The following is a 13,740-nucleotide window of genomic DNA, read 5'->3' on the forward strand; positions in this document are numbered from 1 at the left end:
AGTGGGCCTGAAAAAACCAGAAAAGCAAGAACTCTAACGAAAAGTACTTTTTAAAAAGCCATGTTAAAACCCAGGTCAGATTTGCGTTCCCAACAAAGTACTTTCTAAAATGCTCTACTAGAACAATACGCACCACGTTAACCTCTGAAGGATGCCAAGCATGCATTATCTCGGTAAATAAACAAACTTCAAGAATCAGCAATACTAAAATAACAAATAGAAGATGAAGATAAGGCAACATAAATATATAAGCTCAAAAATTATCCCTTCAACAGACGCAACAAAACTTGAAAAGTAAATAGTCTCAACAACTCAAAAACATCCTCCTCCCGAAGGCGGAAGCGACTGAAAGCATAAATCAGATGCATCACCACCGCCTGTCCAGCACCCAATTCTGGGAGTGGACACTCGAGAATGAAAACATCAGACCGGAATCAAAACAATTACAAACTAAACTGACTAAACCACTTAAAACCACACAACTAAGATGTGAGCTCGTATCATAAAAGCATACGTTTGCGTCTGTGAAAGTTTGAGTTCGGGCCACTGTTCACTTCTTCTTGGCAGCAGACTTTGTGACCTTGGCACCGCTGGGATCCTTCTTCTCAACGCTCTTGATTACACCGACAGCAACAGTCTGGCGCATGTCACGAACAGCAAAGCGACCCAATGGTGGGTACTCAGAGAAGGTCTCAACAACCATGGGCTTGGTGGGAAGCATCTTCACCATACCTGCATCTCCGTTCTTCAAGAACTTTGGCTCCTTCTCAATCTCCTTTCCAGACCTCCTGTCAATCTTGGTAAGGATCTCACCGAACTTCACAGCAATGTGGGAAGTGTGGCAATCCAGAACTGGGGCATATCCGTTACCGATCTGACCAGGGTGGTTCATGATGATAACCTGGGATGTGAAGTTGGCAGCCTCCTTGGCAGGGTCGTCCTTGGAGTTGGATGCAACGAAACCACGCTTGAGATCCTTCACAGCAACATTCTTAACATTGAACCCGACATTGTCACCGGGGAGTGCCTCCTGAAGAGCCTCATGATGCATCTCAACTGACTTAACTTCAGTGGTCAGACCAGTTGGACCAAAAGTGACAACCATACCAGGCTTGACTATACCAGTCTCTACACGTCCCACTGGCACAGTTCCAATACCACCAATCTTGTACACATCCTGAAGAGGAAGACGGAGGGGCTTGTCTGAGGGCCTCTTGGGCTCGTTGATCAGGTCAAGAGCCTCAAGAAGGGTTGGTCCCTTGTACCAGTCAAGGTTGGTGGACCTCTCAATCATGTTGTCACCCTCAAACCCAGATATGGGAACAAAGGCGATTTTGTCGGGGTTGTACCCAACCTTCTTCAGGTAGGATGAAACTTCCTTCACGATTTCTTCATACCTTGCCTTAGAGTACTTAGGAGTGGTGGCATCCATCTACAAGAAGCAATGCAAACAAGGGAATAAGTGCATAATCAAATTCAGCAAACCAGTACAACAAAAGCAGTTTTACAAGTGAATAACAACCAGTCAGGAGAACACACAAATAACAGAAAACAGTTATTTGGCATCATCTAGAGTATAAACACTACAAATTCATAGATCATTACACGCTTTTTCTAAGTTATTGATCAAGATGCATAAAGTTAAGAAAAAAATGACATGTTACTTGCCCACACCTGTACATTGTTACAATAAGCAAAACAAACCCGTGCACAAATAAAAAAGGAACCAACACGGAATAACACAAAACTTGTGAAAATTCAACAATGCAGACGCTTAGACATAGCAAATTCAATTAAAATAATTGCATGCCACATCAATACAAAGCACTGAAGGTTTAGATAAACCACTTCTAAATTGTAGGAGAGAGAGGGAATCGAACCCTCAATAGTTAACTGAGAACTACGCCACCAGGCAGTCCCTCCAATTCATAAATCCAAACATCTCCTAATAAAGTGGACACTACCCATAGTTTGGGGCATCATTGATGCCCACAAATGCCAATCAATAGAACCACAAAGGGCATTTGAACTATGGGAGGTTCCCTTTATCGGATAGAACTAGCTGCACACAAAAGTCAGAAATAACAAAATAACATAATCATAATATTCAAAGACAATAAATTAAAGTGGGATTTATACCTTGTTACAGCAGCAAATCATCTGCTTCACACCGAGGGTGAAAGCAAGAAGAGCATGCTCACGGGTCTGTCCGTCCTTGGAAATACCAGCTTCAAAACCACCAGTGGTGGAGTCAATGATGAGAACAGCACAGTCAGCCTGTGAAGTTCCAGTAATCATGTTCTTAATGAAATCACGATGCCCCGGAGCATCAATGACTGTGCAATAGTACTTTGTGGTCTCAAACTTCCACAAGGCGATATCAATGGTGATACCACGCTCACGCTCGGCCTTAAGCTTGTCAAGCACCCAGGCATACTTGAACGACCTTTTGTTCATCTCAGCAGCTTCCTTCTCGAACCTCTCAATCACACGCTTGTCAATACCTCCAAGCTTGTAGATAAGATGACCAGTGGTGGTCGACTTGCCGGAGTCGACATGGCCAATGACCACGATGTTGATGTGAAACTTCTCTTTACCCATGTTAATTTACCTACACACAACATGCAAAATGAATTAAATCAACAATTCATCCCACAAAACAATATCAGAATAATAAAAAAAATAATCCCAAATGAAATTTAATACCATATAGTAAGTTTGTTCTTTAAAAACAATTCTTCATTTTAATTAATAATTTTTAAATTTTAATTAATAAAAAAATCTAAACCATATTGTAAAATAGTTGATTCATATGAACACATCTGTGATATATTGTAAAACAAAACTTTGTACAAAATCAATCGGATCTATATCATCAAAAAACACCCATCTGGGTTTAGTCAACTGATTTTCGTCTACTATCCAGAAAACATTCAACAAAAAAAAAAAAAAAAAAAAAAAGACAAAAGCTTTAAATTTGGTTTTAGTCAATCGATCTATCGCATTAAACTAAAGAAACACAATCATCAAGTTCATGAATTTTAATTAAGGACAAGCGAAAGAAACATGCATCGATAGAGCCATAAACAAATCCAGATGAACGAAAACGAAATCAAAAGGCAGCGACGAACAACGATTGCAGTCTAAAATCTACAGAAAACGGAAAGCGAATCGAGGAGGAGAAGGATAATACCTCGGAGATCTGGAAGCTCAAACTCTTGGTTCAAGCGAGAGCGGCAGAGGCAGTGAGAAATGAAAGCGTAGGGTTTATGAGGCGCAACGTGACTTTTTTATAGGCTGAGTGAGGGGGTCTGGGAAATTATCTAGGGTTTGCTTCGGGGGCCGCTTTGTCGGTTTACTTGTTTGCCCCTGGGTGTATCCAAAATTACGAGTTTGACCTCCTGGCTTGCTTTTCAAGTAAGAAGTCAACGCGAATTTAGGGCTTTTCATTTTTTATCGCACAATGTTTGGCCGGTTTTATTTACCCTTAGTAATTAAATAGTGAAAATTGCCATAAATTTCCAAATTTGGGAATCTTGTTTATATAACAAAAATGCTAAGGAGGCTTTTTCAAAAGTGGGATCGTTAATAAATTATTTGTCAACTCACCGTTTAACGTTTATTTTTGTGCCAAAATTACATAATATTGTGCTAAAAAAATGAGGCGGTCTATGTGCAAGTCCCATTGGAGATAGTCTCCTTAGTATTTCTCTATATAAAATACCTATATAATTCAAACACTTATATGATGACGCTAATTAGTACTATGATATAGTGGTATTCATCTTCACTTATAAGTGAAATGTCGTATGTTCGATTCTCGTTAAGGGCGAATTTAAACTATATTATTATTAACTCATTGTGATGCTATGTTTATCCCTTCTCTTAGTACAGATAGTATCGTTGTTTAAAATAAATAAATAAATACCCATATGATGACATAACAACAAATTTATTATTCAATGGTGTCATGTCTACACGTCTAGTTTACCATTTTAGAGCAGTTCCACTGGGAACTCTTTAGGTCGACACCTAACCAATCCACTTCAGCCCAGCATATAGGCTGGCACACAACCCAAGTTGGTCTCCATGACAGCCCAGAATCAACAAAGCCATGGACCGGGCCATCTAACACCATGATGACGCCAGCATGGTGTCGGAGGCCATTTGAATTTTTTTTTTTTCGCCAGGCACGCATCCCAACAACAAAAAATGGGGGTGGCCCGCTAGCACAGGCACATTGAGATGATTAGATGGGAGGCCTCCAACGGTTAGTTTTCTAGACAGTTAGATTTCCAACGGTCAAAAAATTTTGAATTTGAAATTAATCTGGACCGTCCGATCCAGAGATCAACGATCCACATTTTTTCCCCATAAATAAATAAAAAAAGGCACAACTGTCAGAATTATGACCGTTGGCCACGTGTCCAGGTATAGGCTGTTGGATTTGAATTTTTTTCAAATCCAATGGTCCAGATTAATTACCTAAATTAAAATTGATAAAAAAAATAATTAAAAATTGTTTAAAAAATACATAAAAAAATTTTAAAATTAATTTATTTTTCCTATAAACACCTAACCCTCGTATTCCACCTTACACCACATTTCAATATTTTCAACAATGTTTACCAAAGCTTTCATATAATTTTTGAGAGAAAAAAATGACTACGTGGAAGCTCATCGAAGATCTTACTTTGTATGAATGCTGAGTTCACACTACTCATGACCTAATTACAGTTAATGAGATGGATAAGCGAGAAATGTGGAGTAAAATTACTAAGGAGTTTTGCGATGTATATGGAAAATATGCCAGAAGTAGTCAAGGTTTTCAAGGTCGTTGGAAAAAACTCAACGCAGCCTTTACTTGTTGGAAAAACGCCATCTCTCTTGCTTCCGGTAATTTGCGTAGTGGGACAAGTTTAGCGGATCATGTGACAATATTTTTATTTATTTATTTATATGCATTCCACCCGCCTCAATATTTTAATTTATTTATTTGTGTTACACCCACATTTTATAATCTTGTCTTATCCCACATTTATAGACACCACAAGCACAAGCATTCTATAATTTGAAGAACCAAAACAAATCATTCAACAAATATGAATGTTGGCAAATTGTCAAAGATTGACCCAGATACAAAATTGTGGCAACCAGTCCAGAAGTTGTCACTCACGGCATGAGTCTACATAGTTCGCCAGAGGCAGACACAACCGAACAAGAAGGCGACACATTTGAAGAGACGGAAGGGACGCCTGAAAAAGTGCCGGAGACCCAATCGACTCGTCAATCCCTCTGGCCTCAAGGTAAAAAGGCATCAAAGAAAAAAGGTAGTTCTTCCAAAAATGACTACACTAAATATATGAACGAACTTGCTTGCCAAGGTGAACTGAACATGGCGTGGAAAACGACTAGAAATGAGGAAAAAGATGCTACCATGGTAGCAATATTAGCAATTATTGAAAGACGTGATGCAGCGTCTGAGAGACAAAGAGAAATACTTAATCGAGAGAATGAGATGATTAGAGAAGTACTTAATCGAGAAAATGAGATGCTTAGAGAAGAAAGGATGGCTCAAGCAGATCGTGACACTATGAACAAGCCTTTAGTAAGACTGTATCCAAATTCAAAATATTTTTGGACTTCGAAAAAAAGAGACGTGGTGTGAATGAGGTGTGCAAGAGATGCGGAAACAAGTCGATGGGGTTCTAGCTACACATATCCTAGCAACGAAGATCCTAGCACCACATATCCTAGCTCCACAGACTTTGTATAATTTCGTATTTTTTTTAGTACTTTATGTAATTTCTTATTTATTTTTATTAATAGATGTAATTTCTTATTTATTATTCGTACTTTGTGTAATTTAATATTTATTTTTAAAACTTAATGTAATTTTAAATTTATTTTTGGAACTTTATTTAAACACATCAAATAAGATTACATAAATTCACCAAATAAACTTTAAAAAAAAAACACCCAATTATTACATAACCTCACCAAATAAACTTTATAAAAAAAGCACACTAAATAAAATTTCATAAACTTAAAAAAAATACAATTTATTCTTCAACTAGAAGCTCATTTTAATTATCTTCACATTGTTACAATCCCCACTGTTGCTCAATCAAGTCATTATGGTGGCGTATGTGCTAGTATGGCTCTTGCACTAAAGTGTACCGCTCAAAGATCAATTCATTGTAATGTCCATCCCATTCTAACGGCTCATGTTGCGCGGGATCTTCGGTCCAGTCATAAGCATAGTAGATACGTGTTTTTCAGTTGTTCATCGTATCCGACTCATATTCATCAACGACATCATAATCATACTCATCTTCCACAATCATGTTGTGGAGAATAATACACGTCATCATGATGGATTGAAGAGCCTTGACATCAAACATTCTAGCAGCAGCCCTGACAATCGCCCAGCGAGCTTGCAGAATACCAAAACAATTCTCCACATCCTTCCTACACCCCTCTTGAAATTTTGTGAAGTGTTTTTCTTTTTCACTATGTAGATGTGGGACTGTTTTGACAAACGTTGACCACCTTGGGTAAATGTCGTCTGCAAGGTAATATGGTCCGTCATATTTATGGCCATTAACCCAATATGTGCATCTCGGCGTTTTTCCTTGCAACAATTCGTCAAACATTGGAGATTAGGTAAGGACATTTAGGTTATTTTGAGCTCCTGAAACACCAAAAAAGCATGCCAAATTCATGTATCAAATGAAGCCACCGCTTCCAAAATACTTTTGGCTTATTATTGTCGCCATAAGCTCCTTACCACGCACTTGGACAGTGTTTCCAAGTCCAGTGCATGCAGTCGATGCTTCCAATCATGCCAAGGAAGCCTTGCATCTCACCTTTCCTCAGAAGCCTTCGCATGTCCCTAGGCGTGGGTTTCCGAAGGTACTCATTGGTGTAGAGCACTTCAATTGCAAAGCAAAACCGCATCAAGGACTCCATAATAGTTATTTTTCCCATCCTCGCGATCTCATCAACTTGGTATGTAGATGCTCCATATACAAGCATTCGCAAAGCAGTCATAATTTTTTGCTTAGGAATAAGACCTAGAACATGAAAAGCATCATCTTTTTGCACAAAGTATGGATCATGGTTGCAAATAGTTTCCATGACATGTCTGGGTTTGGCTATCTGACCCATAACTTCCATGACACGGTGGGAATGTGGGCCCTCTGTAACGCCCCGGCCCTGAAATTTTTTTTTTTCAGGGATTGATTTTGTTGATAGGCCCAATTTCAAATCATAGTTAATTTATTTTCATTAGTCACACTCCTCTAAGTCAATGATTTAGATTCTTACAAGCTATCCATATTTTCTTAAATGTCAAAACATAACATTAAATTAACAATTGAAAACACTATCATTAGTAGCATTCTCCAAATAGTTTCCTTCACCCCACGTGTAATTCATAAACATTAATCATTTACCAAAACATTCAATTTCACTTCCAATTTAGAACCCTTTCCTTCTCTTAGGTCAAAATTCAATCTAAATATTAATTCTCAATTATTTAATCTCACTTATTTTATGGCTGCATCTAACGTCTCGTTAGACTGCTTACGTACCCTAAACAGGGATCAAACCATTCGTAGTTCACATTCTAAATTCTATTTCATAATCTTCACATTTTAAAATGACTAACACTTCATAAATTAAATCCAAACAATTGATTCACATCAAATATATTATAAATACGGGCTCAGAACATTGTAATTAGCTTAAAAAGAGCAATATCATTGTCTTAGCCACGCGCGCCACCGCAGGTGGCGGTCGGCCGCTCCGACTCGCAGGAAAATTCATCTATTTTTAAAAATTCTCAAAAATTTCAGAAATAAAGATCTCAAAGAGTAGATCAAACTTTATACCTGCGGCCAAGTCCAGTTTGTCCGGGAAACCCCTCAAATTGGCCACGAACCGCCGAAACCTTTGTTTTGGGTGTTCTTGATTCAACTCCTCCAGTGATCCCCGCCCCAACCAATGGATGGGATTTGTTCATAAGGTTGAGGTATGACTATGTGTGGTGTTTATGGGTGGAGTTAGCTTTAGATCATGGTGAATTTGAAGCCAACCCGTCACTCTTCCTCACTGTTTCTCTCGTAATCCTCCAAATTTTATTACATTTTCGGACTAAAATGGGAGAGAGATCGATTGGCCTTGAAGGAAGGCTCATTTTGACGCTAACCTCGCCGTCAACGGTGTTCGGAGTTGGGAGTTAGGTCTGGGTCGGGTCACGGTTTCACGGGTACCCATTTCCCCTGTATTTTCTCCTTTTCCTTCTCTCCCGTGCCCTCATTTCTTTCCCCTCCCATTGGTCCCAGTCCCTCATTTTTCTCTTCTTCCCTTTTAATCACAGCCACACACGTTGCACTCCCATTGCTCCACATTTTCTGGAGCCTTCCCTCTTAATGCTAAAATGACTATTTCGTCCTCAAATTCTATCGTTAATAACCTCTTCGTTATAACTCCGTTTTGCGTCCACGCATTTGTGAGATCGAGCTCTATTTTAAAATATAAATTGTGACCTCGAATGGTTTACGGATTTTAAATAATTAACTTCCAAACTTCAAATTCGTAACCAGTTTAATTTAGAACTGATTTCAAATAAATTAATATGATTTCTTGAAAAATAACATAAAATCTCAATAATACAATTATGTGAATGATAATAATTTGACACACCCCGACCGAGATCAGGGCGTGCTGGCCATCACACGAAGGTGACGTAGCCATGTGCACGTGCGGAAGCTAATAAAATAGTAATATAAAGTACGAATAATTAAAAACTAACTAGCATACAATGTACTAATACAAGTGCTAGCGTGTGAGTCACAAATTCAGAGCAAGTCTACAGCAGCCCAAAAGAAACAATACAATAAAAGTACACCCGAAGGTGACCCTACAATGATAGGTGTCTGTCAGAAGTGCCGGAAAAGTCCTCTGGGAAACCACCGAAACAGCTAAGCAACTAGAACCTGGAGGGGCGCAAAACAAAAGCGTGAGTGGGCAAAAACAAATCTTTCGAAAACCATTTACAAAATACTTTCTAACCCCTCGCCGTAAAACCTGTATACTTCCCAGAAAAATATATATACGCATACTACGTATGCTAACATGCTCAAATCCATGCCATGTGCTCAAAATATGCCATGCTGAAATATCACTATGATATGCAAGTGCTCAGGTATAAATCATATCAATATCATACAATCTGGCAGCCGGAGTCACCTAACGTGACCTGTACGGCTGCATCTAGAGCTCAAATCTCAATCTCAATATCTGAACCTGCCCACGAGTCGGAACCACCTAAAATGGTCTGTACGACAGGCCTGGGTGTAATACATATGTACGCTCTAGTGCTACGATCACGTGAAGGCTGTGCGAATAATCGCGGGTCACCTACGAGTCGGAACCACCTAAAGTGGTCTGTACGACAGGACTGTGCACCTAACTTGGATCCAAGCTGAGTGTGTGGTGCGGGAGGTGAACATCACGTGAAGGACTGTGCCCTACTCTGGGCGGGAGCACTAACACCGGGGGTGCAGGTTATGAGCTCTCTAACTATCTCAATTCATTACTGAATGTAAACATGAATACCACTTACCTGGCACTTACCTGTGCGTCCACAGCACCCAATATTCATATGTGTATATGTATGCAACAATAACGTAGTCAACGATGCACGGATAACGATAATGTAATGCATGGCATAAACTAATAAACATTTATTCAATTTCTGGGAATATAAATGTATATAGGTATATACAGAAAACAAAAGCCCACTCACTGGTATGTAGAAGGGTCGTAGCCCCCCTGCCTCGCGTGTGCACGCTCGTCCTCGGGGTACGTGTCACCTATATGCGAAATAGCTATAAAAACGTTAACTTTAAAGCACATAACCAACTTCTCGTAATAGCTTCTCATACATTGCTCAAAATGGACAATTGAATATACCAACGTGCTCTACACAACCTCAGGATCACAACCATATTTTTAGAAAAATTTTCCTCCGCCGCACGCGCCCCCACGCGCTGGCCAAGGCACGGCCACTCGTAGGCACGTGCGGTGCACACGGACGGCGTCAACTGACGCCGTTAGGAATATTCCGTCAGTTTTGACAGATTCCGTTAACGACGTCAGGAATATTCCGTCACCTTCTCCGGCGAACCTCCGGCGCCGGAAAACTGGAAAAATTTCAAATCGTGTTTTCTCACTCGTTTCAACACCATTTTTCACGTTTCTTGAACCAAAATGAAGCTTAGGACTAGGAGAACACATTCCAACTACTTTTAAAGGCCAAAAACCACACGATTTTACCTGTGCAAACTGTCCAAAACCGGCCAACTTCGAACCAAGCTATCCCGACGTCCAAAATCGTCCAACAAAGTACTTCTAAGCTCCTTGGGACCTCACTAAGACATCTATGAGCTTCAAAATCCCAAAAACAAGCTAGATTAAATTTGCATGAACAGTACTCAAAACGGACATCGTCGAATCGACGTGAAAACGACGGATTTCTTACCTGAAAATGGTATAGCTGCACTCGCACGAGCCTCACGAGCTCAAATGTGGTCCTGGTTCCTTCGATCTGTGACGTTTTGGTGTGATTATGTGTTTGTCCGTACGTTTACAGAAGGAAGAAGAAGAAAGAAGGGAGAGAGAGAGACACGGGACAGAGACAGAGGGAGAGGGAGTGTGTGTGTGTGTGTGGCCCAACACATGCCAACACCACACAAAACAACCAAACAACATGACGGAAACAAACCAGGGGCAAAACGGTCATGTCGCACGTTCGTTTCGATAATCCCGGGACGGGATGTCACATAATTTCCCAATTCTATCTTCATAACCATAAATCGATTTATTTTCGATTTTCTCCACATATTCATAATTATGAATATATTTCATATATTTAAGTATTCAGGGTATTACACCCTTTGCCTTCTATGGTCATCATCCTCATCCTCCTCCATTGCGAAAGTCTCATCTCCACCTCCACCTTCCTCGCGATTGATCAATTCTTCCTGTTGTGCCAACAATATTTTCTATTGTTCCTCAAACTGTTTATACACTCTCCTTGAAGAAGACATTGTAAAAAGAACTCAAGGTTTGAAAACGATGAAGAAGGATTTTGAGCTAAAAAGAATGATTGAGTTTGGTGTGAGGATGGATGTAGGGTTTATATGGACAAAAAAATAAAGGATAAGGTTCTGGATAATGTCATGTGGCACTACGTGATTGGTTGAAAATCTTATCGAAATCTTGGCTAAATTATTGTAAATAGATAGTGACACGTGGGGCGTCGGGATTGATTGAAAATCTTATTGGAAATCTATCCCCAAAATAGTACATTCAGATAATGACACTTGGCGTGACAAGATTGGTTGAAAATCTTATCGCAATCTTAGCTAAACTATTGTAAACAGATAATGACACGAGACGCGTCGGGATTGGTTGAAAATCTTAGAGGAAATATATTCACAAAATAGTACGTTTGGATAATGACAAATGGCGTGACAAGATTGGTTAAAAATCCTATCCGAATTTAAAACTATTTATTTATTTATTTTATTTTTTAAAATTTAATAATATTTTAAATGGGCTGGGTGCCAGCACATTTTGTAGGGGTGGAGATCGTTTGTGCTAGCGTATTTTTTAGACTTTGTGCCAACACATTTTTTAGGGGTGGAGATGCATTTGACCTATTACTATTCATTGGGGTCTATCACTGTTCACTGAGTGAATTAAATGGGCTGAATGCTTGCGTATTTTTTTAGGGGTAGAGTTGCTCTTAGAATATACAAAAGTTAATTTCCCACAATACAGAATTGGTTATTAAAAGGGGAATTGAAGTCTTTGACTTTGGACGAATCAGTTGGATAAAGCTATGTCATATTTGACATTTTCGAGGTTTTTGTTTTCATATGATGTCCTTGATTCCTCGCTTTTACCTCCCATGAACCTCGCATAATCCTTTTTCATTCCTCACGTTTTCATCTACTTTCTTTCTATCTCTAGAAACAAATCAAAACTAAAAACTAAAAAAGAAATAGTTATCAAATTGACAAAGAAATTCGCAAGATTCAATCCAGAAGGAGCAAACACACAGGCTCCGCCCAGGCCTAGTGCGGGCAGGGCGACCGTCCGGGGTCCAAAAAAATTGGGGGCACCAAAATTATTAGAGTGGTATATATGTTTTTACAAGAGTATAAATTTATAAAATTTGGTTTAGTGATAAAAAAAATTTAACTAGAACTGATAGTTTTGTTGTTTAAAAGTAATGAGGTGGTCGTAGGTTCAAAACACCATGTGTTTATTTACATTCCAATATTTGCAAATTTCTTTTCATAACAGTATAAATTTATAAAATTTGGCTAAATGATCAAGAAGTCTAATTAGAAACGATGGTTTTTGTTGTTTAAATTAACGAGAGGTCTTAAGTTTGAAATGCTATGTGCATGTTTTTTTCTTTTTTTTATTTACAAATTTTACAAATTTTTGTTTGGTTGTTAATTTATTTACTAGCTAGTAGTTATGTGGGTTGTTATTTTTAAATATCCGTTCCAATTCAAGTCGAATCTTCAACAAAGAGTAATGCGTAGACTAAATTTTTAGACCAAATTTGCAGATAATATTATGTGTCATCAAAATGTTTAATTGAATGTTCATTCATTACTTAAACATTTCCTTAAAGACTCGAAAACATTATTATTTTTTATTTACGAGATTAGTAAATAAGAAAAAATACACAATTTATACAAAAACACTTTAAAAGTTCATATGGAAAACAAAACTCATAATCTATCTATTTGTAAGCCCGAAATTTTTTGGTTTCCTTCTCTCAATACAAAATAAATTAGTTATTCCGTGTTTCTAAATTATTGAGTTTGAAATGTTTTTCTAAATATAATTTTATCAATGTTTTACGTGTGAAAACAAATAATTTTTTTTCTATGAATTGAGGGCATTTTTTAACATCACCTGGGCCTCAAAAATCTCCAGACTGACCTTGCAAACACATCAGAACACTCTCCACCAATAATCCAAAACGGTAGAGCCATCATCTGTCACAAATGATTGTTGTACAACACAAAACCCCAAGCATTCAAACCGACATTCGTGAACATATGCTTAATATAAACCATCTTAGTTGCAATGGTCACCAAATCGGCAAACGCCCACGAATACGCAGTCGAACTAAAACCCCAATCGCTGGCCACATAACCAACAGCTCCACCCAAAATGATCAACAACGAACAAAGGTAAGCTTAGACGGGATTGGCTGCTTCCTAAACGCAGTATCCGCCAGCGCAACCAAAAGGGGCGTGCAGGATCTAAACACTACAAACGTATCCACATTCGCATGGCGAAGAAGATTGGTGTTGATAAAGATAGCAAGGTAAAACACAAGTGCAGCGGGCAAAAAGGTCTTGGCCGTCTGCCATGTGAAGGGATCGTGGGGCAAAAATCCCGACTTTCCCAAACCCCAAACTCCCAAAGCAGATGTAAGTTACTGCAATGCAGTCAAAAGGCCAGGGTAGTTGAATTTGGTAATGGCAAACTTGATTATCACGGCTAACAAGCTAGAACAGAGAGCATGCCCAATCACAAGACTACTCGTAGCGAAGTACGGCTTAGCAGAATCGACTCTAATCGCAGACATTGTCACTAACTAAAGTACCAATTCGAATTCAGAGCAAAAAAATATCGAGC

The 13,740-nt window shown here is 38.8% G+C and overlaps 2 protein-coding genes and 1 pseudogene across 2 annotated transcripts; all 3 read right to left on the reverse strand.

The window, feature by feature from the left end:
- Positions 1–224: 224 nt before the first annotated feature.
- Positions 225–3,310, reverse strand: LOC137721744 (elongation factor 1-alpha-like). Its single transcript, XM_068460765.1, has 3 exons — positions 3,194–3,310; positions 2,140–2,611; positions 225–1,432 (listed from the first exon to the last, which is right to left on the reverse strand). Exons 2-3 carry the CDS (start codon positions 2,599–2,601, stop codon positions 551–553), a joined length of 1,344 nt encoding a protein of 447 aa, XP_068316866.1. The 5' UTR covers positions 2,602–2,611; positions 3,194–3,310; the 3' UTR covers positions 225–550.
- Positions 3,311–6,278: 2,968 nt separating this feature from the next.
- Positions 6,279–7,179, reverse strand: LOC137723171 (uncharacterized). Its single transcript, XM_068462347.1, has 2 exons — positions 6,870–7,179; positions 6,279–6,568 (listed from the first exon to the last, which is right to left on the reverse strand). Exons 1-2 carry the CDS (start codon positions 7,177–7,179, stop codon positions 6,279–6,281), a joined length of 600 nt encoding a protein of 199 aa, XP_068318448.1.
- A 5,825-nt stretch (positions 7,180–13,004) lies between these two features.
- Positions 13,005–13,690, reverse strand: LOC137723172 (GDP-fucose transporter 1-like; annotated as a pseudogene).
- Between the last annotated feature and the right edge of the window lie 50 nt (positions 13,691–13,740).

The sequence above is a fragment of the Pyrus communis genome, chromosome 17, assembly GCF_963583255.1.
Source record: "Pyrus communis chromosome 17, drPyrComm1.1, whole genome shotgun sequence".
Taxonomy (NCBI): Eukaryota; Viridiplantae; Streptophyta; class Magnoliopsida; order Rosales; family Rosaceae; genus Pyrus; species Pyrus communis.

Bases quoted from the DNA above. Each gene is read 5' to 3' on its own strand.
- LOC137721744 (XM_068460765.1), bottom strand. From the start codon at position 2,601: ATGGGTAAAGAGAAGTTTCACATCAACATCGTGGTCATTGGCCATGTC. The intron at 1,433-2,139 runs GTATAAATCCCA...TGCTTCTTGTAG, and splicing joins TGATTTGCTGCTGTAACAAG to ATGGATGCCACCACTCCTAA.
- LOC137723171 (XM_068462347.1), bottom strand. From the start codon at position 7,179: ATGGAAGTTATGGGTCAGATAGCCAAACCCAGACATGTCATGGAAACT. The intron at 6,569-6,869 runs GTGAGATGCAAG...ATTACCTTGCAG, and splicing joins GCGAAGGCTTCTGAGGAAAG to ACGACATTTACCCAAGGTGG.